Genomic DNA, 22,315 nt, shown 5'->3' with positions numbered 1-22,315 from the left:
GAAGCTTTTCCTCTTAAATAAATCATTCAATTTTTTTGAAACTGTAGTCATTTTATTTGTCTGTACATGTACATCACGTCTATCGATTTCCGTTCCATTCTGATAATTTCTTCGTGATGCGTTGTTTTTGTTGTCTTAGAGCATCTGTCTCTGTTGCTGTGGTCACTCGCACGGAATGTTGTCTTCAGCTTGTTCACTTCGTGTTGTACGTGGCTAAAGTCACTAATCAGTGAGCTATGCTGTCAGCGTACGCAGTAAAGCATTCCATTGTACTGGGTGGTGAGAAAATTCGCATGTAGGTACCTGTTGGTATGCATCAGTTTCCTGTAGACTTTATGTCCTAGTCTACCGCTGGATATTCAGAACACCTCCACATCCACAAAAGGAAACGCTCCGTTATTTTCAATTTCTACCGTGAAATAAATGTTCCTATGAAAGCTGTTGAGGTGCTCATGAAATCTGATGAACGTGTAGTCCACGTACCTGAGCCAGCGGTATGAAACGCAGCGGCGCGAAATTTTGCACTGTCTGTTCGAAATGTTCTAAGAATATTTCGGTCGCTACAGGAGAAATGGGGTGGGGGGCGGGGGGGAAATTCCCATATCGTCTGTCTGCTAGTAACATTTGTCAGCCAACTAAAATATGTTGACGACCAGCACAACTGCACTAGATCGCAGATGTGTGGCAGTATCATCTTTTCCTGTTAGATGCTGACGGCTGGTAAACAAAGATTTTATGACGAAGTTAACTATAAGATCAGTAGTTAATACTTGCAGTTCCCATGTGAGCTACATGCAATGCGCAGAATCCTTAATATGAGATTCTGTATGACCAACCAGACTACATAATTTGTGGGCTAGATGATTTGTCAGGTAATATATGGAAGAGTTGATCCAATCGACGATCGTTTTCAAAGGACAGCCTTCCTTGCGTATATTAGGTCTCCTCTAACGGGAAAAAAATCGCAACACCAAGAAGGAGTTATGCGACGTAAACGAAAGGATAGGCGTGTTTCTACATCTGAAAGATGATGTCTATTCATTTTTCGCGCCAGTCGCATAACACTGCCTATAGCTACGCCACTATAAATATGCAAATCTGGTTTGCTTGAAATACGTGCTGTAACGGTCATGAGCGATACCTACCTTTGAGATTGGACATCGTGAGTTGATTTACTCAAGAATGCCTTTTAAGGCGACAAAGACGCCATTATCAACACCTCCACTGAGTTTGAACGAGGTCGTGTAATTGAGCTACAAGAGGCTGGATGTTCCTTCTGCGATATTGCGGAAAGATTTGGCATGAATGAAGCCACTGTACATGACTGCCGGCAGTGGTGTTTACGAGAACGTACAGTCGCAATAATACCGGGCTCCGGACGGTCACGTGGCACTGACGAGAGAGAGAGAGGACCAACGTGTTCGGCGTATGGCTCTGACGCATCCTACTGCATCTACAGCAGCACTCTGGGCAGCAGTTTGCATCACAGAGACACAACAAACAGCTACAAGTCGGTTACCTTAACGACAGCTCTGAGCCAAACTACCTGTCCCGTGCATTCCACTGATCCCAAACCACCGTCATCTCGACTTCAGTAGTATCAAGCGATATCTCACTAGAGGGCAGGGTGGAGATTTGAGTTTTGTGATGGAAGCTGGTTCTGCCAGTGATGTCCGTGTGTTGGTTAGAAGACGACCAGCAGAGGGCCTGCAACTAATCAGTCTGCGTGCTCAACACACTGGACCTACACGTGGAGATACTGTCTGGGGTGCGATTTCGCTTGACAGTAAGTGCACTGTCGTGGTTATCCATCACACCCTGGCAGCAGATTTGTACGTCAGTCTGATGATTCGACCAGTTGTGCTGTCATTCATGAACAGCATTCCGAGGGGTGTTTTTCAACAGGATAGCTCTCGCCCACAATACAGAGTGCCAGCATGTTTCCTTCGTCTGATCGATCGCCAGATCTGTCTCCAATCGATCACATACGGGACATCGTCGGACTACAAGTCTAGCTTCATCCACAAACAGCATTAACCGTCCGTATACTGACCGACCAAGTGCTTCACTCATGGAACTCCATCCCACAGACTGACAGCCGGCACCAGTACAAGACAATGCATGCACGTTTTCATGCTTGCATTCAACATTCTCGCGGTTACGTCGGTGTTAATGTACCGGCATTTCACATTTGCAACGGCTTACCTCGCGCTTACATTAACCAGCGATCTTGCAATGTTAATCATTTAAATATGTTACATAGACAAATGTATTGACGAAATTTCATTACTCTACCTTAATTATTGTTTTAGATGTTGCGATTTTTTTCCGTCAGTGTATTTACTATTCCTCTCGAAACACACTATGCACTGGATGTCATGCCGGTCGTCACCTGCTGATGTCTATGCGGTACATTCGTCTCCGTACAGTGCTGGTGCAATTGAGTTGCTGACTCCCCATATTCAAATCGGCGGCGACCAGACTCACAGATGATCACCAACTGCCCCGTATGGCTCAGCAGAGTTGACGTGACGCCTTTTCGTCGAACATATGTTGTCGTTCTGTGCGGTGATTTATGAGTTTGGGAATGTAGTCTTGCAGTGTTGAAGATCCATATTAGATACTGTTAACAACGAAAACTAGAATTCCCAAGTAATCTCCGTTATGCTACGACCCATCCGTCTTCCACTGTGAAACGCCCCGCTTATCAAATGGTTCAAATGGCTCTGAGCACTATGGGACTCAACTGCTGTGGTCATCAGTCCCCTAGAACTTAGAACTACTTAAACCTAACTAACCTAAGGACATCACACACATCCATGCCCGAGGCAGGATTCGAACCTGCGACCGTAGCAGTCGCACGGTTCCGGACTGCGCGCCTAGAACCGCGAGACCACCGCGGCGCCCCGCTTATCCCGCAGGACAGGACAGATACTATAAACTGTGTAAAGGGGCCAAAATAAGGGGCTGTCAGTTACACTCGAACATACAACTTTATTATTTGATCCAACATTACAAGAGCCCCCCAAAAAAAATTTTTTTAACACACAGCTTTAATCTTTGGGACTTAATTACCGGCTGAAAGCCACTTTAATTTAAAAACGGCTGAAAGCCAATAACTTAAAACACAAGCATAATCAGAAATTTAAAAGGCAAGTCTTATCTTAAAACAGTTCTTTAGTTAGGCTGAAGTAAACAAGTTAAATTCAAGTCGGCTGAAGGCCATAACATTACTATTTTTTTTAAATACCGAAAGCCTTACGTGAAACAGTTCTTTAATTTAGGTTGAAGGCCTTAAGAGAAAACAACTCAAACTCAAAATCGGCTGAAAGCCCAAGACTTAAAAATTCAACAATACTAAAAATCTCAAAATGCCAAAGAGCTTATGTGAAACAGTACTTTGAACCAGGCTTAAGAGCAAAACCACTATAATTTTTAAAAAATATCGGCTAGAAGCCATACAAGTACAAACAACAAGAACAATTTTTTTTTAAAATAGGGCAGTACACCCAAGGGCGCTCAGATGTTCGAGGGTCGGCCTGGAATTCAAACACTAATGCTCGCTTAGGTGAGATAGGCTGTCGGGCGAACCATTCACGATCCGACGACAACCCAACCGACCGACAGTCAACAGACCCACCGACAAGATAACTACCACTTCACCTGACCAGGGGTCCGCCCCGGTAGCTGAGTGGTCAGCGTGACAGACTGTCAACCCAAAGGGCCCTGGTTCGATTCCCGGCTGGGTCGGAAATTTTCTCCGCTCAGGGACTGGGTGTTGTGTTGTCCTAGTCATAATCATTTCATCCCCATCGACACGCAGGTCGCCGAAGTGGCGTCAAATCGAAAGACCTGCACCAGGCAAACGGTCTACCCGACGGGATCCCCTAGCCACACGACATTTCCATTTACCTGACCAGGGAGCAACAGGGAGTTCGATGGAACAACGTAGAAAGTATTAGCGCCCACAACCAATCATACATGGAGCTGTCAAACTACACAATGTGCTGGACAGTAACAACACGATGAGGAAACTACACTGCCTGAAATTTAAGTCAACAGCCAGGGCAGGTAACCGGAACGTTAACGGACACAAGGCAAAAGTTTCCGCTGGTGCACTTCGGTTCAAATAACCAAATACAGTGAAACTCCACTGGAGGGTGGCTAGAATTTTCCAACTTAAAAACCACGTTGTTGCTCGCGGGAATATCCCAACAGCCGACAACGAACTCCAGACGACACAATGTGAACAGTCTTGACTTGCTGGTCAAACTCAGCTTTCGTCTCCAGGATCGGTGAGCCACGGACCTCGTAGCAATGGGAGCAGTGCCACACACTCCGACACCATGTACAGACTGCCAGCGGGCCCGGCCAAACAACGCCCCGCCGAGAATTCCTCACTGCTCCACACCAACCGACCGACTGAGAGCCAGTACGCCGACAACATTTAAAATAACTCGTAAACCAAAATCACACAAACTACTCACAGTTTCACGAACAGTTGCCCGAAGAACTAGACAATGCTAACGGCAGTGACTGTACAATAACAAGGACACACACAGTCAACCCATAAGCGATCGCCGACCAAATACACGTAGTATGACAAGACAACCGACCGACAACCAACCAAAGTCGTCCCCACACAGATCATATGTGTCGGCAAACGTCGGGCGAGACATGGCGGTCCGGATCTCACTGCTGCCGCGCCCTGACTGAACGTGTGCCGCGTGCCAACTCAAACACTGCCAGGTCCGAAGTAACTGACAACACACGACGACCGGGAAGTAATAGCAGTCCAGCAAAGATAATACAGCATGGGCCAATATCGATAAGCGCTGCTGCTGCCACTCAAGGGCAGGCAAGGAAGATACTCAGTGACACCAGTAATTGAAAATTGACATGAGGTGGCAGTTCGGAAAAAAAAGATGTTAAATAAAAGATGGCTCGAACACGAGCCACGCATGGCTCACACTGATTATCATCCGGCATTCAAGTCGGTTAACTCAAAACATGCTGTCATATTCCCTACACACCCGTCTGTAATAGAATGCTCAGATATCGTGTCTATATTCTCGCGATACTCAGCATCTAGCTGCATCAATGGCGTACCTTAAATCTTCTAATGGAACGACACTTCCCGTGACTTTTATCCTCTGCATGTCACTTCCAGTGTCACTCCGAGTTCATAATTCTATTTTCAGAAATATTTTGAGTAGGCCGTGCTCAACACCTTTGGTAAAGGATAATAACTGCATCTTGCAGTACATAAGCGAATGACTATGGATTTTTCTACATAGCATTTCGATGTCTGAGGTACTTCACTAAGATCCCGCTGTGTTGTCTGCAACCTAACACTTGTTGCTGTACATTTTATTCTATCTTCATATCTCTTTGGGTCCTTCCAGATTACCCTACGTAATGCGTATGAATTCTCCATGGACAGCGTGGTAACTTAGGCATAACTGAGTCTGTAGTTGGAGAACAAGAGATTCCCAAGCTCAAAAAATCTGCAAAAATCTTTTATTACTATAAACTTCTGTCTATACAGCGAGCACAGACTGGCAAAGTGACGCAACGTTATCTGTTACAAAGAACAGAAATATAGTTTTCACTGAGAGATTAATGAAGAACTGGGTCATGGACGTCAGTAAGGACAAAAAATGGAAAATTTTTATTTAATAAAATTCTGTGATTCTTTCTGATGCTAAATACATATGCTTTATGTATTGTACCTCTTCATTTTCGTGTTTTAATGCCTCTCTAAAGCAGATACAGAAAAGAGAATGGCTAGATGTCACACTACTGTCAACACAAAACCTTGCCTACAATGTCTCGTTATTTAATTTTGGCGTCGCTACTTCCGTAGCAAGTCGTTTTTGTAACATTTACTTTGAGCAGCGATTTATTGCAGCCGATCTTTGTGTCGATACAAGTACATAAAACGATTATACTTATGTTTTTTGAGTTCGTTCCTGTTGTAAACTTGTTGTTGTGACTGTATATTTCAATCATTTTACTTCGTAAAATACCAAAAATGAATAAGTTTAATTGCAGTCGTAGGTATTACGGTAATCAACAATCATGCTCTTGGAAATCGTAAAAACGATGAAACTGTTACGCCACAGCGAAGTATGGTTATCCTTAAAAATTGGCATGCAGTGTTACAAAACTCAAGTTGAAACATCTTACCAAAAACGAAGTATGGAGCCGTAAATAGTGAAAATAGAGGTCACATTTTAATTGGTATGTGCAAGCTTTCAGAGTTGCTTTAGTCTGTTCCTAATTGTAAATACTTTAACAGTGAAAAACCCCCTACATTTATTGAGTACATAAGTAAGAAAACAGGCTTATCCAACAGAGTAGTAGTGTCAAATGTCTGAAATAACGAAACGTACAGTGAATTCTCCTATAACATGCACCAAATATAGTGAAGTGAATATTCGGCTTGCTTATGCCACGAGGTGTGTTGGGAAGGGCAGAAACTTAGCCCAGATATTCTGTGCCATGATGGATCTCCTACCGCCATTGTCGATTTTGAAATGTATTATAAACGTCTGCATAATGCCCTTACAGAAATCACTGAATCATCTACGCAGAGGGCCGTGACAGAAACTGGAGATTTTTGTCAGTCTACTGATATTGTTGCTGCAATTGACCTGTCCCGGCAGAAGAGAGGCCATACATCGCTGAATGGAGTTATCACAGTTAACCAAAGTTGTGCCAATAAGGTAAATGAACGCAAATGTGAAAAAACATTGAAGGCTACAGTGATGGCACGGATCCAAGGCGGCAATCTGCTTTTAGTAGATCTATTGCTACATGTGCTGTGCAATACACTTACTACCTTCGTAATGGTGACTCTGAAGCCTTCAGTAGTGTTGTCGCTGCTAAACCATACGTTGAAAAAGAAATTTAAAAAATGGAATGTATAAAACATATGCAGAAGAGAATGGACAAGACTTAGGAAACTCTGCAAAGACGTGACAGGAAAAAAACTCTCTGACGGCAGATCAATTGGTGGACAAGATAGATTCACCAAATTATACATAGAAAACTTCACAGAATATTAGGCTGCTCTGGCAACCAGGAGAAAGAGCGAAAAAGACAGTAAGACGAGAAAAGAAATTGGGTAATTCTGACTCACACAACATCCACTGATGAGCGTCCACAGCATGGCCTCTGCCCATAAGGAAACAGTTCATACTGCAAGTATAATAAGTGTGAAGCAAATGGACAGAAACATACACATGCACATCCCATGCCAGAAACTGTCACGGTAGAACTAAAGCTAATATATAGAGATCTCTCTTTCAGATTCTAAACTGCTGGAAAAAGTTTACCTAGCGAAACGTAGAATCCGAATGAAAGCTTCAATAGTTGCATTTGGGAATGCCTACCGAAAACAGTTTTTGTTGACATGGTGGCTTTTCAGACGCCTGAGTTAATATCTTGACGGGCATTCGAACTGGATTTGTGTTTCGAGGTTTGCTGTCAGGATCAATCATTATTCTTGTATCGATAACACTGTATGGATAGGGTGTAAAGCTACCGTGGGTGTGTCAGCCTATCGGTGCACAACATAATGGTTATACACTACTGGCCATTAAAGTTGCTACACCAAGAAGAAATACAGATGATAAACGGGTATTCATTGGACAAATATATTATACTAGAATTGACATGTTATTACATTTTCACGTAATTTGGGTGCATAGATCCTGAGAAATCAGTACGCAGAACAACTACCTCTCGCCGTAATAACGGTCTTGATACAGAGCTTGGATGGCGTGTACAGGTACAGCTGCCCATGCAGATTCAACACGACACCACAGTTTATCAAGAGTAGTGACTGGCGTATTGTGACGAGCCAGTTGCTCGGCCACCATTGACCAGACGATTTCAATTGGTGAGAGATATGGAGAATGTGCTGGCCAGGGCAGCAGTCGAACATTTTCTGTATCCAGAAAGGCCCGTACAGGACCTGTAATATGCGATCGTGCATTATCCTGCTGAAATGTAGGGTTTCGCAGGGATCGAATGAAGGGTAGAGCCATGTGTCATAACACATCTGAAATGTAACGTCCACTGTTCAAAGTGCCGTCAATGCGAGCAAGAGGTGACAGAGACATGTAACCAGTGGCACCCCATACCATCACGCCGGGTGATACACCGGTATGGCGATGACGATTACACGCTTCCAATGTGCGTTCACCGCGATGTCGCCAAACACGGATGCGACCATCATGATGCTGTAAACAGAACCTGGATTCATCCGAAAAAATGACGTTTTGACATTCGTGCACCCAGGTTCGTCGTTGAGTACACCATCGCACGCGCTCCTGTCTGTGATCCAGCGTCAAGGGTAAGCGCAGCCATGGTCTCCGAGCTGATAGTCCATGCTGCTGCAAACGTCGTCGAACTGCTCGTGCAGATGGTTGTTGTCTTGCAAACGTCCCCAGCTGTTGACTCTGGGATCGAGGCGTGGCTCCACGAGCCGTTACACCCATATGGATAAGATACCTGTCACCTCTACTGCTAGTGATACGAGGCCGTTGGGATCCAACACGGCGTTCCGTATTACCCTCCTGAACACACCGATTCCATATTCTGCTAACAGTCATTGGATCTCGAGCAACGCGAGCAGCAATGTCGCGATACGATAAACCGCAATCGCGATAGACTATAATCCGACCTTTATCAAAGTCGGAAACGTGATGGTACGCATTTCTCCTGCGTACACGAGGTATCACAACAACGTTTCACCAGACAACGCCGGTCAACTGCTGTTTGTGTATGAGAAATCGGTTGGAAACTTTCCTCATGTCAGCACGTTGTAGGTGTCGCCAGCGGCGCCAACCTAGTGTGAATGCTCTGAAAAGCTAATCATTTGCATATCACAGCATCTTCATCCTATCGGTTAAATTTCGCGTCTGTAGCACGTCATCTTCTTGGTGTAGCAATTTTAATGGCCCGTAGTGTAATTAAAGTTACGCTAGTTGGGCCAGTGTAGACGGAGAATTATTTACAGTGTTGGTACCCAAATGTATACGAATTATGTTCAGACTGAGCGCTGCAGGATCTGCGTTATTAATAGTGTCAGTGTCATGACTTGCCATTATGCGCAGTACTTGTATGGCTACGTAAGGATGATACACAACTATCCCTGTGCATTACTGTTGCAGACAGTCAACATGGCTTTGGACAAGGTGAGCAGGGCTTCACTCGTAAAACTGCTCTATCGAAACAACAGCAACAGTGTTGCTGCTCTTCGCGAGTATCGAAGCATTTTAGGAAAGCGGAGAGGCTCTCTTTCGGTACCGGGGTTGAAGAACACGATTCGGAAGTTTGTATTAACTAGCTATCTGGGAATTGCTTGTGGGAGAGGCCGACAGCCATTTTCGCCACAAATTGAAGTTGCTATTGCCGTGGCTGAGAACGCCGGGCGCAATATGCGAAGTTGAAAGATCACTCGAGCTATGTTACAACTGAACATTCCATAGTCCACCGATCGAAAAGTGCTGAGAGCAGTTGTAACATGGAATCTGTAGTGCGGCTCCAGGTTGTGGTGAAAGCAGATGGTCGTCACATTGAGCAAACGATTGAAACCTAGAACGCAAATACGGCACACAGTTAAATTAAAATGTCTTTCTTTCAGTGATTTATTCGTTATTTCTCTTCGTCATGTCCGTTCCACAAAGTTTCATTGTCATACGAATACCCGTTTTGCATAGGGGGCCTGTCAAGTAGCGGAAGTTTAGTTATGACCAGGCTATACTTCTACGTTTAGAGCGGCTCCACGATCAGAGCCAGACGATCAAGCCTTGCCGACCAACCGCTGCGTCATCCTCTGGTTTGTCGCGTCGTGTTGTTCCTGTATGGAGATTTACGGGGTGAGCACGTGCACCTCCCCGTCTTTGTCAGTCTTCCAGACCTTGGAGCTGTCACTCTTCTTTCAAGCAGCTTCTTAACTGCACTAACGAGGCTGAACGCACTCTGTTCCAACGTAAAATCCCTGCCAGTACCAGGAATTGAACTCGGGCCACCTGCATGGCAGTCTGACGTCCTGACTGCTCTGCTACGAAGTCACGCAATCGTTCTGAAACGTATGTTAATATTTGCCACCTTACTGTTGGACACGATACGTATTGTGCAGTCAGATTAGACGCCATGTTAGAGTGCCTCTGCACTGTGGGATGGCAAGATTTTATTCGGCTGGACAATATCTTACGACGCTCATGGTGGCGGAAGAGATATCCAAATCTCTGTTCTTAGTTAATAAATGACCGTAGTGCTATCGCCCATAATCATAAACTGTACGGCATCTTAATAATAAGTCACTTATATGTTTTAACGGTCTTATTAAATGAACGGCTGCTACTTAAAAGCCAATTAGAGTTGAATATTATTGAAGACAGACTGAGAGGGCTTCAATAATCTGTAGGCCCAAGACAGATCAGAATATAGCGCTTTTTTGTCAGATGAACAACCCGTGCTGCAACGTGTGCCAACTGTGAATGAACAGCTGTTCTATGCAAAGGGTGAAATAGCTGGATCGCTATTCTTTTGAACTAAGGCACAAGTTAACGAGAATTCCTTTGTTTATTTTTAGAGCACCAGTATCTTTACGATAAGAACTTATGACGTACCTCAAATCTACGTCAAGGGCCGTCTTACATTGGTCGCTAACGATATTAATTTGTAAGTTGTTTAGCTCAAAATACATCAGCAAGATTCTAAAAGCAAATTCCTATATAAACGATACAAACTGCCGTTCAGTGCATAAAAATGGTAACTTTTTTATGTCGGCTGCTGCAGCCACAAATTTATGGAAAAACAATTCCATTTCCCACCTTCCCCGTACATCCATCTTCTGGTGGATATTGCAACAACCGTTGTTGTTGTATCTCATATGTAGTAAGGATAACATCATCAGCGGTACGTACTGACTTCATTCATTCGCAACCGGTTTGGTGTCATATTGCACTATTGTCAGGCCCCCTACAGCTGTGGGTGATCACACTGATACACACAATCATTATTCTACTCTCTGTAGAATGTCCAAAGTATCGGTATCCACAAACTGAAGCTTCTTATAATCTGTGACGTACACGTTGGCAATACATCAGCTGAGTACACACCATAGGCAATAAGAAGCTTCAGTTTAGCGGACGCCAAGATTTTGGAACTTCTACTGAAGTGTAACACGTAAAATATAACAATGGTCGCCGGCATCAACATGATCATCCAGAGTCAGTTCTTCAGTTAAATTTATAGCCTGCCACTGTACACGTCACAAGCGATAAGACGCTTGAATTTAGGGAAGCCGATGGTTTGTACCTCCTACGAAACTACAATACAGAACGTATAATAATGATTTCCGGCATCGATGTGATCGCCCACGGTCGCAGAGGAATTGAAGATGGTGTAGTGTAACACCGAAACCGGTTGCGTATCAATTGAACCAGTAAATGCAACTGCTGTTGCTACCCCGTACTGTACAGCGATCACAGACAAAAAAAAATGGCTCTGAGCACTATGGGACTCAACTGCTGTGGTCATCAGTCCCCTAGAACTTAGAACTACTTAAACCTAACTAACCTAAGGACATCACACACATCCATGCCCGAGGCAGGATTCGAACCTGCGACCGTAGCAGTCGCACGGTTCCTGACTGCGCGCCTAGAACCGCGAGACCACCGCGGCCGGCGATCACAGACATCTGTTTAACACGATCAGCTGATTTCGATGGTGTGACATTTCTACTCATAACCTCTAAATTTTACAGTTCATGTATGTGTGAGTGTGTATATGGTAAGTCTGTCATTTAAACGTATAGCTGCCATCGTAATAGACTTTGACGAGAATAATGTCCCTCACTCATTATTTTCCTCCTTAAATATGGAAACCACAGAGCTTGTAGTGGAAGAAGTCCACTGTCAGAAATATGATAACGATTTTCGCTAATAACTTTCGACTTGATCGTTCCCGGACCACGGTCCCTTATATCAATGACAGACGTGTCTTGTATACACCCACACGTTCATGGACTGTGTAAAATTATGAGGTTATGAGTAAGCACATGAATGTGTCACATCATCGAAATCAGCTGACCATGTGAAATAAATCTTTATGACTGTAATGCAGCCAAGATGGAATTTGTCTCTTCATAAAACGTATTTATTACTGTTTTTCCCTTTCAAGTTCATATCGCGAATGCGACGAGAGACGGTAGATTTTATGTATGCTGTGAGTGGAATGTGGCGTCATCAGTCAGGATAAAGTGCATAAAACCGAATTTTATATGAACGTGAAGAAAGCAGCAGCACCTCGATGATAGCTGTAAAGTTCAAATCCCATGTCCACTACACTTCCCGAGACTTACAATCGTCCGCTAACTTCCGCTTAGGAAGTCTATGTTGGGTCAATAGCGGAACTGGAAGAAACCGTGAAACGCTATTTCTGATGTCATACTTCAAATGAACAATAACAAAATTATCTACGTGTTGTTTAATAAATGCGATCAGGAGTGTCTGAACAATCAAACCAACAGTGTCCAATGATTTCATTTCAGCATAAAAAACACAACATCTCTTTCTAAAGAATAATATATTTTTTGTGTTAGGTCAATTTGCGAAACCTGTCAAGAATGCAGAGCTACAAAACAGGAGACGCAAACTCTTACTGGAAGCACATTTCAGCTCCTGATGAAATGTTAACCAAGTTCCAGAAACCTCTTCCCTTATTTTCTTTTGAACAAATGCGTAATGCCTTCCCGTGGCACAAACAGAGTGAGTACATGATGATTTTACAAACTTCCAGGGATGATGGAGAAGGGTAAATTTATCAATTTGCGGCGAGCGACCCTGATGTGGATACGATCGAGTCGAAAATTATAAGCGAATATCGTTCTCATACCTTCTTCAGTGAACCTCTTCTACTGCAAGCTCTTTGCTTCCCATGTTTTTGGAGGAGGCAGTATCGACGAAGACAAGAAAAAATTTTCTAGTAACCACGGGTTCTAAAATGCGTATCTTCCCACTGACAGAGGTATGGGAACGATTTTCGCTTATAACGTTCGACTAGATCGTTCCCGCACGACCGTTCTCCATCATCCCTGAAAGTTTGTAAAACTGTCGCTGAATCATCCTGTATATTATGTAAAGAATTCTTTCAACTGACTATATTTTAGATTTTTAGATTTTTATTCCCGAAAGCTCCAAATCAGGGTTTTCTAATTTTTCTCGAGGCTTTCCTTTTGCATAACAACGTAACACCCTGCAGTTGCGATCGTTTCACCTGGTTATGACAGAAAACCACAAGCGAATCTTGCGAACCCTCATGATGGAGCCTTTACTCTCAAATACGTATCGGAAAGAAGAACAAAAAGCCGAAACACAGGCAGTTGACGGACTTTTACTCTCTTTCCTAACTGGATACCTTATCTCAAATGGCTCAAATGGCTCTGAGCACTATCTGACTTAACTTCTGAGGTCATCAGTCGCCTAGAACTTAGAAATAATTAAACCTAACTATCCTAAGGACATAACACAAATCCATGGCCGAGGCAGGATTCGAACCTGCGACCGTAACGGTCGCTCGGGTCCAGACTGTAGTGCCTAGAACCGCCAGGCCACTCCGGCCGGCACCTTATCTCATAAACAGGTTACGATTTTGATGTAATACGCTTAACACAGATGTATTTCGCTGATTCTTGATTATATACAAGATGTAACAACTGAGGTGTGGCAGCCGTCGGAAATCATGATTCCCAACTTTGTTGAAGATAAATATTAGCATGTTTGACACGTTGCAATAATATTTTATATACCTTCCGACAAGTTTTGTTTCAGCATACGGAACTAGTTGAAATAGTCTTCACTTGTCATCCGCATTTTAACACTGTACGTACTTGCCGTCAGTAATAGGTTCGAATTCATTTTTTCTTCCTTTTTTCATTCTTAGATTCTGTAGTTACGAATCAGAGACTGCAACTCATAGTGAAAGTTATATTTGTTTTTCGACGTAAATGTATTCTGTTCTCCGTCTCACTAAATCTGCAGACCGTATTTGTCAGGTTCATATTTGTCCCCTGATAAAACAGTATAGCTAACTATGACAGCTGCGATAACACTGTGACCTTTGTATTTCAGAGCTGGGTTTTACCACATTGTATGTCGGGAGCAAATCCGTATTAACCATTCCTCTTGACAATAAGTTGATCAGTTGACGGGAGTGCGGTTAGAAGTGTTATCGGGAGGACAGTAGCTGATAACGGTTTACGATAACGATCGGTTAGAGTATTTTGTCAGCTACAGACTGAAGGAGTCGGAAGTTAGCAAGTTTATCTACCGATTTAAGAGGCGACGGTTTAGAGCATAGATGTAATCTCTCGGACAAGACTGTAGAGGCTAAATGATTATCTAAAGGTAAAACAGTTACAGCTGCATGGCTCAAATCTTGTATCTCAAAAGGAGCCACCATCGATGCAACGACCGGACAATTTCTCGTTTTAGGCAGCTATCGACACATCTCTGCGCAGATGGTGAATTCGTCTTAACCTTGGTTTCATGTAGGGGAGAGTGCTGTTCCTAGAGGGTAGTGTACAGAGGAACCTATGCCTTTTTCTGTTCAGTGTTTGCAGTTTCCTCCATTTTCTACAGTTTTTGTTGCTGCTTGACATGAGATTGTGTTTTGTGCAGCATTTGTAAATATTTCGAGCGCTACATTTTTAAGTGCTGTACGATATATTGAAGCCATTTATAATATTGTATACTGTATAGCCTATACAGTATTTTTTTCCTTTCTTTAATCGAATTTTTTATGTTGTTCACAAATTGCAACATCTTAATTTTTCACTCTCTTTAAGACTATGGAAGCATGGCCTTTTCCGAATGTACTTCTGACCAAAAAGCGGTTCTAGTAGGTGGAGTCCAAAGTTTTGTTCATTATACCTTTCGCGTTCTAGTGGAGACATTTCCGTAGTAGAAACTTTCATTCCCTTACACATATTTCTTTATATCTAACCGAGAACTGAAATACCAATTTTCAAAGATTTAGTTATAATTTTTTTATAAATAAATATTTTCATACAGTTTTTTATCCCCTGTTTCACTCACTCAGGAGTGTAATTTCGACGAGTCTCCTTTTAAATGACACCACAGTATAATCTGCACACCCTCTCCAAATTTCAAGATTTTATCTTTAGCGGTTTCGGCTGGTGGGGAAGTATGATTCAGTGGCCCTGTTTCACCTCCTTATGGGTTGAATTTCCAAAACCAATGAAACACGTATTTTTCATTTCCAACCGAGAAGCCAAACACTAATTTTCAAGCATTTTAGCTTTCACAATGAAATATTTTCATAAAACGTTCCTCTCCCTTAGGGGTTGAATTTCCAAAAGTAGCGAAATGCGTATTTTTTTCCTCTGTAACAGAGAAGTCAAATACAAATTTTGTAGATGTAGCTACAAAAATGATTGCATAATGAATTATTTCCATAAAAACTTGCATCCTCTATATCAACCCTCATATGAGTTAACCTTTCAAAAACAGTAAAACGATTTATTTCTAGCTGAGAATCGAAATTCAAATTTTCATGGATTTAGCCTTAAAAACGCTTTCATAATGAAATCTTCTCATGAAACGTTTAATCCATTACTTAAACACCTTAGGGGTTGAATTTCCAAAAACACTGAAACATATATTTTCGTTTGTAACTGAGAAGACAAATACCAGTTTTTATAGATATAGCTTCAGAAATCCTATAGCATTGTCTTTAATAATGATTTATTTCCAAAAAAGCTTTTATTCATTTTTTGCCCACTTAGTGGTTGAATTTCCAAAAATTCTGAAACACCTGTTTTTTATTATTTCTGATTGAGGAACCAAATTCCAGTTTTCGTAGTTGAAACTTCAAAATCGCCTTAATACCGACATACACTACTGGCCATTAAAATTGCTACACCACGAAGATGACGTGCTACAGACGCGAAATTTAACCGACAGGAAGAGGATGCTGTGATATGCAAATGATTAGCTTGTCAGAGCATTCACACAAGGTTGGCGCCGCTGGCGACACCTACAATGTGCTGACATGAGGAAGGTTTCCAACCGATTTCTCATACACAAACAGCAGTTGACCGGCGCTGCCGGGTGAAACGTTGTTGTGATGTCTCCTGTAAGGAGAACAAATGCGTACCATCACGTTTCCGACTTTGATAAACGTCGGATTGTAGCCTATCGCGATTGCGGTTTATCGTATCGCGATATTACTGCTCGCGTTGGTCGAGATCCAATGGCTGTTAGCAGAATATAGAATCGGTGGGTTCAGGAGGGTAATACGGAACGCCGTGCTGGATCCCAACGGCCTCATATCACTTTCATTCGATCCCTGCGAAACCCTACATTTCAGCAGGATAATGCACGACTCCATGTTGCAGGTCCTGTACGGGCCTTTCTGGATACAGAAAATGTTCGACTGCTGCCCTGGCCAGCACATTCTGCAGATCTCTGACCAATTGATAACGGCTGGTCAATGGTGGCCGAGCAACTGGCTCGTCACGATACGCCAGTCACTACTCTTGATGTACTGTGGTATCGTGCTGAAGCTGCATGGGCAGGTGTACCGGTACATGCCATCTAAGCTGTTTGACTCAGTGCCCAAGCGTATCAAGACCGTTATTACGGCCAGAGGTGGTTGTTCTGGGTACTGATTTCTCAGGATCTATGCACCCAAATTGCGTGAAAATGTAATCACATGTCAGTTCTAGCATAATATATTTGTCCAATGAATACCCGTTTATCATCTGCATTTCTTCTTGGTGTCGAAATTTTAATGGCCAGTAGTGTATTTTCAAAAGACCTTTCATCTATAATTTTACCCCCTTTGGGGTGTAACTTTGAAAAATTCCTTCTTAAATGGCGCTTACAGTATAACATCAACACCATCTCCATATTTCAAGTTTTTTCCTTAGCAGTTTGGGCTGGGATGATGAGACAGTGAGTGAGTGAGTCAGTCAGTCGGGACACTGCCTTTTATACAGGGTGTCTCACTTAACTCTGCCACCTCAAATATATCTGGAACAACAACAGATATTCAAAAATGGTTTACACCAGCATGAACGTACAACAGAGGCTTAGGAAACTAAATACTACGCGAAATTTTAAAACGTAAACAAATACTATTTTCAACACAAGCATGTATATTTTTAAATGGACATCCCATATTATTTCGTATGCAATCAATAGCATGAAAAATCACAAAAATAATGGCGAAGCGAAGTTGAAGCTTGAAATAAATAAAGTGCACAGCTAGCGCACGTCCTCAGACTCAAACGTGCACCTCACGCTGCCGGTATTCGTGATGTGATTGACGCACTACGTCAGTAGAGTGTTAATGTATGGTGTGGTATTGTATGACAAAACATCATTGACCCATATTTCACCGATGGCACTCATAAAGAGGGGTAGTTTAGACCCTTCTTGAGCTGTACCTTACTTGAACCGCTCCACCTCCTTTAATGTGTCAAATAATGCGGTATCAGAATTATGGATGTCTTGCGCATAATGTTTATTGTTGCTAAATGACAACTAGAGGTACAATTAGTGGCAACACTTGGTTCCACATTTCTAAACCTCGTAATTTCTGAAATATGTGGCTTGTAAAGGATAGCAACGGCGTCACAGTTTCTGACGTAATACATCGCATGTAGTACTGTGCTGAGAGCAGGGGTTGGCTGCACTGGCGCCTGTATCCTGCCGTAAACGTGCCAATGTCACCACGGCACTCTCTACCTTCAGTGTACAAGTGTCACCTAATCTGGTCTGCTGAACTGCTCTCATACTGTAACGTAATTTACATACGTTGCCACATTAAAACCTGTTTTCTTGTGGCTTGTTACATTTTTCATCATTAAGTCGATATGCCGGCCTTCAGTAATGAAGAAAAACTAGATATTATTTTAAGTAATGGTGAATGTCACAGAAATGGAACCGCAGCTGTGACACTGTATGCTGAACGCTACCCAGACCAGCGGTGTCCGTCACGCCGAACCATTGGCAACACCTGCAAGGTACTCACGGAAACAGGAAGCTGGGCTACCGCAAAACGTCGACGTACGACGCCAGCGACTGGCAATGGAAACTAAATTGCTGTTCTGGCTGCTGTAGCGCACAATCCTCAGGTGGCTGTACGAGAAATCGCACGAGGTGTAGGAATGAGCCACAGTAGTGTGTGCAAAATCTTGCATCGGCATCGGCTTCATTCGTTCCGTATCTCACTGCACCAAGAACTGTATGGGAATGACTTTGAATCCCGCATTGCATTCTGTCGTTTTGCACTTCATCAGTTGCAAGGTAATTCAGTATTCCTAAGCAACACGTTATTTACGGACGAGGCTTCATTTACAAATCATGGTAATGTGAATCTGCGGAACATGCACTACTGGTCCGTACAAAATCCCCACTGGATTCGCCAAGTTGCTCATCAGCGACAGTGGAGTGTCAATGTTTGGTGCAGTATCATTGCTAACTGTATTGTAGGTCCCTATTTTTACCGTGGAACTTTGAATGGACAGCGATATGCATCATTTCTTCAACGCACACTAGCGCTCCTCGTGGAGGATCTAGGATTGGAAACTCGTCTATCAATGTGCTTGCAACATGATGGATGTCCCGCACACAATGGAAAAATTGCCAGAGACGTTCTAGATGCGACATTTCCTAATAGGTGGATGGGGCGGGGAGGTACTGTGCGATGGTCAGCACAGTCCCCCGACTTGACGCCATTAGACTTCTTTCTCTGGGACACAGTGAGAGACAGAGCGTATCAAAAAAATCCAACGGTAGTAGAGGATAAGTAACATCGTATTACTGCGGCGTGTGCGGCAATATCTGTAGAAACTCTACAATCTGTGCAACGCTCTCTCGTTACCCGTCTGCAAACGTATATTGATGCAAACGGAGGGCACTTCGAACATATATTGACGTGACACAGTTTCATTGGTCAAGATGTGGGTGTAATGCACAACAATACAGTTTCTGTGGACGACAGGGCACTAGTAAATGTGTTTATCAAAGTGAATCAAGTGTGTTATCTCTAATTGTAGCTCTACTTGTTATTTCGCTAGAATAAACATACAATTACAATTTGAAAAACCTAACTTTGCGTTCGACGTGTTACTTGTTTATATTTGTGACTTGTTAATACCTTCCCATTGTGTGAGCCCCTGACACAGAGAGCTTGAGGTGCACGCTTCAGGCTCAGGACGTGTGCTAGCTGCGCGCTTCATTTATTTCAAGCGTCAACTTCGCTTCGCAATTTCTCGGGATGTAATTGACGTATTGCGATGCAACCAACGCCATTATTTTTGTGATTTTTCGTGAAAGTGATTATATACGAAATAATTGGGGTGTTCATTTAAAAATACACAAGTTTGTCTAGAAAATAGTATTTGTTTACGTTTTAAAATTACATGTAGTATTTGGTTTCCTAAGGCCCTGCAGTACGTTCATGCTCATGAAAACCGTTTTTCAATATCTTTTGTTGTTCCAGGGATATTGGCAGAGTTCGGTGAGACACCCTGTATATAGAGATCCTGCAGTTACACAATTTTATGGTGAGTAAAATCCCGTATGAAACTTCATGGTAGATTAAAAATGTGTGCCGGACCGAGACTCGAGCTCAGGAGTTTTGCCTCTCGCGAGCAAGTGCTCTACCAACTGATCTACCCAAGCACGACTTATCACCCGTCCTCACAGCATTAATTCCGCCAATACCTCCACTCCTGCCTTCCAACTTCACAGAAGCTCTCCTGCAGACCTTGGAGAACTAGCACTCCTGGAACGTAAGAGACGAGGTACTGGCGGAATTACAGTTGTGAGGACGGGTCGTGAGTCATGGTTGGGTAGCTCAGATAGGTTGCCGGCACGGTAGCTCAGCGTGTTCGGTCAGAGGCTCAGCTGCCGTCTGTAATAAAAAACTGAGTGAAGGATCAACGATGAACTTGAACAGGTGTCATGGGACGTCTGGGTCGAACAAATGCAACGAACAATAACGAACGAAATGAGATCAGCAAAAAAAAGGACGGTATAGCACTTGCCCGCGAAAAGCAAAGGTCCTGAGTTCGATTCTCGGGGTGGCACACACTTTTAATCTGCCAAGAAGTTTCACTTCAGTGCACACTCCACTTCAGAGTGAAAATTTCATTCTGTAAAATTCAGAATGTTTTTAAAACTAGTTGTATAACGAGTGGGAGGTTAAGACATACTTCGCCTGTCGTTCACCATCTCGTACCTTGAAACTGAAGAAAGTCTTTTATCGTGAAATGTGTGATATTTGCAAATTAATTGAGTTTCTGTAATGTCTTAACGATTAAATCTATCTTGAAATTGATTTAGTTTCGAATAGCTTTAATTTCAAAATGTATTTATCTTTTAACTGCATTTTGATACTACTTCCACTTAATTTGATTTCTCTTACTGATTATCGGCGTGTAGTAGAGTAATAATGTGAGAGATGGACGACAAAATGCAGTGATGTGATTTCTCTGGTTTTCTCGGCGCGTTTGATTAATGGTGTGCTTCCGCGTGTTGTACCGAGCACTTGTTTCCATTTATGCACTAAATACAACACTGACAAGATTTTCTCAAATGCAACGCTTTTAAATTTCAGAAGAGTATTTGTTCCTAAGTACATGATCATGCTGTGCCTTGGACCATGTTTTTACATTTGTAAAAGCCATGATTTTCTGGAGTTATTTTTCTAGTTTCAGAAAAAAGACGGCAGCACATAAAAAATGAATGCCTTCATTTAAAAATGAAATAAGAAAATACATTAAACTTGTGTCTGAAAACTGTTTCTAGGTTCACCATTCGTACCTACTCAGTTTCGAAATATACTCTATGCTGGCATATGGTCAGCATATTTAGTTTCAGGGTTGATGGTAGAAAAGTTCCAAAATCAACAGAATGAGTGCATTATGAAATATGTGTCTTTTAATACTGTTTAAGGAACTGTTCCTCAGCAGCTTGGATGTGTTTAATAGAAGTCATGGTCATAAAACTTGTGAATGATATCATATTTATTTCCCAATAATCGAACAGGCGTTAAGCATTTCATTCATTATCAACGGTTTGGACATAAAAAACAATTGTAAAGCTTTTACGTAGTTCTAACTTAAGTTGAATAAGTCCTACATTCATTATTATCCTTTTATCATTGGACAATGGACTATCGGATATAAAAGTAATGTTAGTCAATCATGCACCACCCAAAACAAGAAACAATATGTTTTCCACGCACGTATCATCTGTCATTCATCGTGCAGTCGAGTATGACTGTAGTTACACCACGGAAGAAATGCACGTGGAAAACGTAGACCCAAGAAATGCACGTGGAAAACGTAGACCCACCTGTTACAGCGGCGACGACCTGCAGGGGGAAGCGACGCATTTCGGCCTCTTGTCCACACGGCTCTCGACACACAATCCGGAGTTCAACAGTCCGCACTCCTATATACGTACATCAGATAAACGTCTTATCTACGGTTAACACTTGGAGCTCTCAACTCAGCACACGATTATTGTAAGCAGAACTGGCGCACGCGATGTCTAAGTTAATGGTTATGTGCAAAGAAATTTTTCTGTTTGTTATTCCTTTAATTTTTGGAATATTTGGAGGGATCATACTTTTCCTTTTACTATAATAGTCTCTTTCATTTCCTTCACTTCTGCACAAACCTGTTAATCTCCCATTATCTCCAACATCGAACATCCTAAGTAATATATGTTGTAAGTATTTTCCACTATTTTCCATTTTAAGCCTTTTCGCCCTTTAAGGTGAGGTTAGGTTTTATTCCTTATCGAATGTCGAAACACTCTGCGCCCGTTCCTGGTGACAGACTGTGACAAACACACATGCGGGTGCATGTTTAGTAACATCAATACTATAAGTATGCATCTAAACAAATAATTACAGTGTGAAGCCTACTATAAATTTTAGCAAGTATCGTTGCACAGAAACCCATTTTGGAAGGTAAAATAGAGACAGTTTACGCACGTATTACGTAACCAAGTTTCATCATCCAATATGACACAGTAAGGTGATTGAAGAAAGGGTCAAGGTAATTATTTTCGTGTGTTGAAGCCTTGTAGAGAGCCCAGAAGGAATAAAAGCGGGAGGGAAGCATACCGCATAGCTTCTCTCCCATAATGCGTCCTGGGAAGCACGAGGACACCCTGGGGCGATAAATACTGTTGGTCTCTTCTTCATGCCACAGGTTTGTCTTGGAAAGCGAGGTATCCCTTCCGCCGTAACA

The 22,315-nt window shown here is 42.6% G+C and overlaps 1 protein-coding gene across 1 annotated transcript in view; it reads right to left on the bottom strand.

Annotated features, from left to right (window-relative positions):
• LOC126260068 (facilitated trehalose transporter Tret1-2 homolog) overlaps positions 1–21,471 on the bottom strand; it is a 101,077-nt gene extending 79,606 nt beyond the window's left edge. The window contains exon 1 of the mRNA XM_049957265.1: positions 21,411–21,471. Coding sequence (XP_049813222.1) covers positions 21,411–21,450 — 40 coding nt within the window. The 5' untranslated portion in view covers positions 21,451–21,471. The remainder of the gene's footprint in view (positions 1–21,410) is intronic.
• Between the last annotated feature and the right edge of the window lie 844 nt (positions 21,472–22,315).

The sequence above is a fragment of the Schistocerca nitens genome, chromosome 5, assembly GCF_023898315.1.
Source record: "Schistocerca nitens isolate TAMUIC-IGC-003100 chromosome 5, iqSchNite1.1, whole genome shotgun sequence".
NCBI classification, from domain to species: domain Eukaryota; kingdom Metazoa; phylum Arthropoda; class Insecta; order Orthoptera; family Acrididae; genus Schistocerca; species Schistocerca nitens.
Note: the sequence above shows the minus strand (reverse complement) of the source record. Positions and strands in the feature narration are given on the sequence as shown.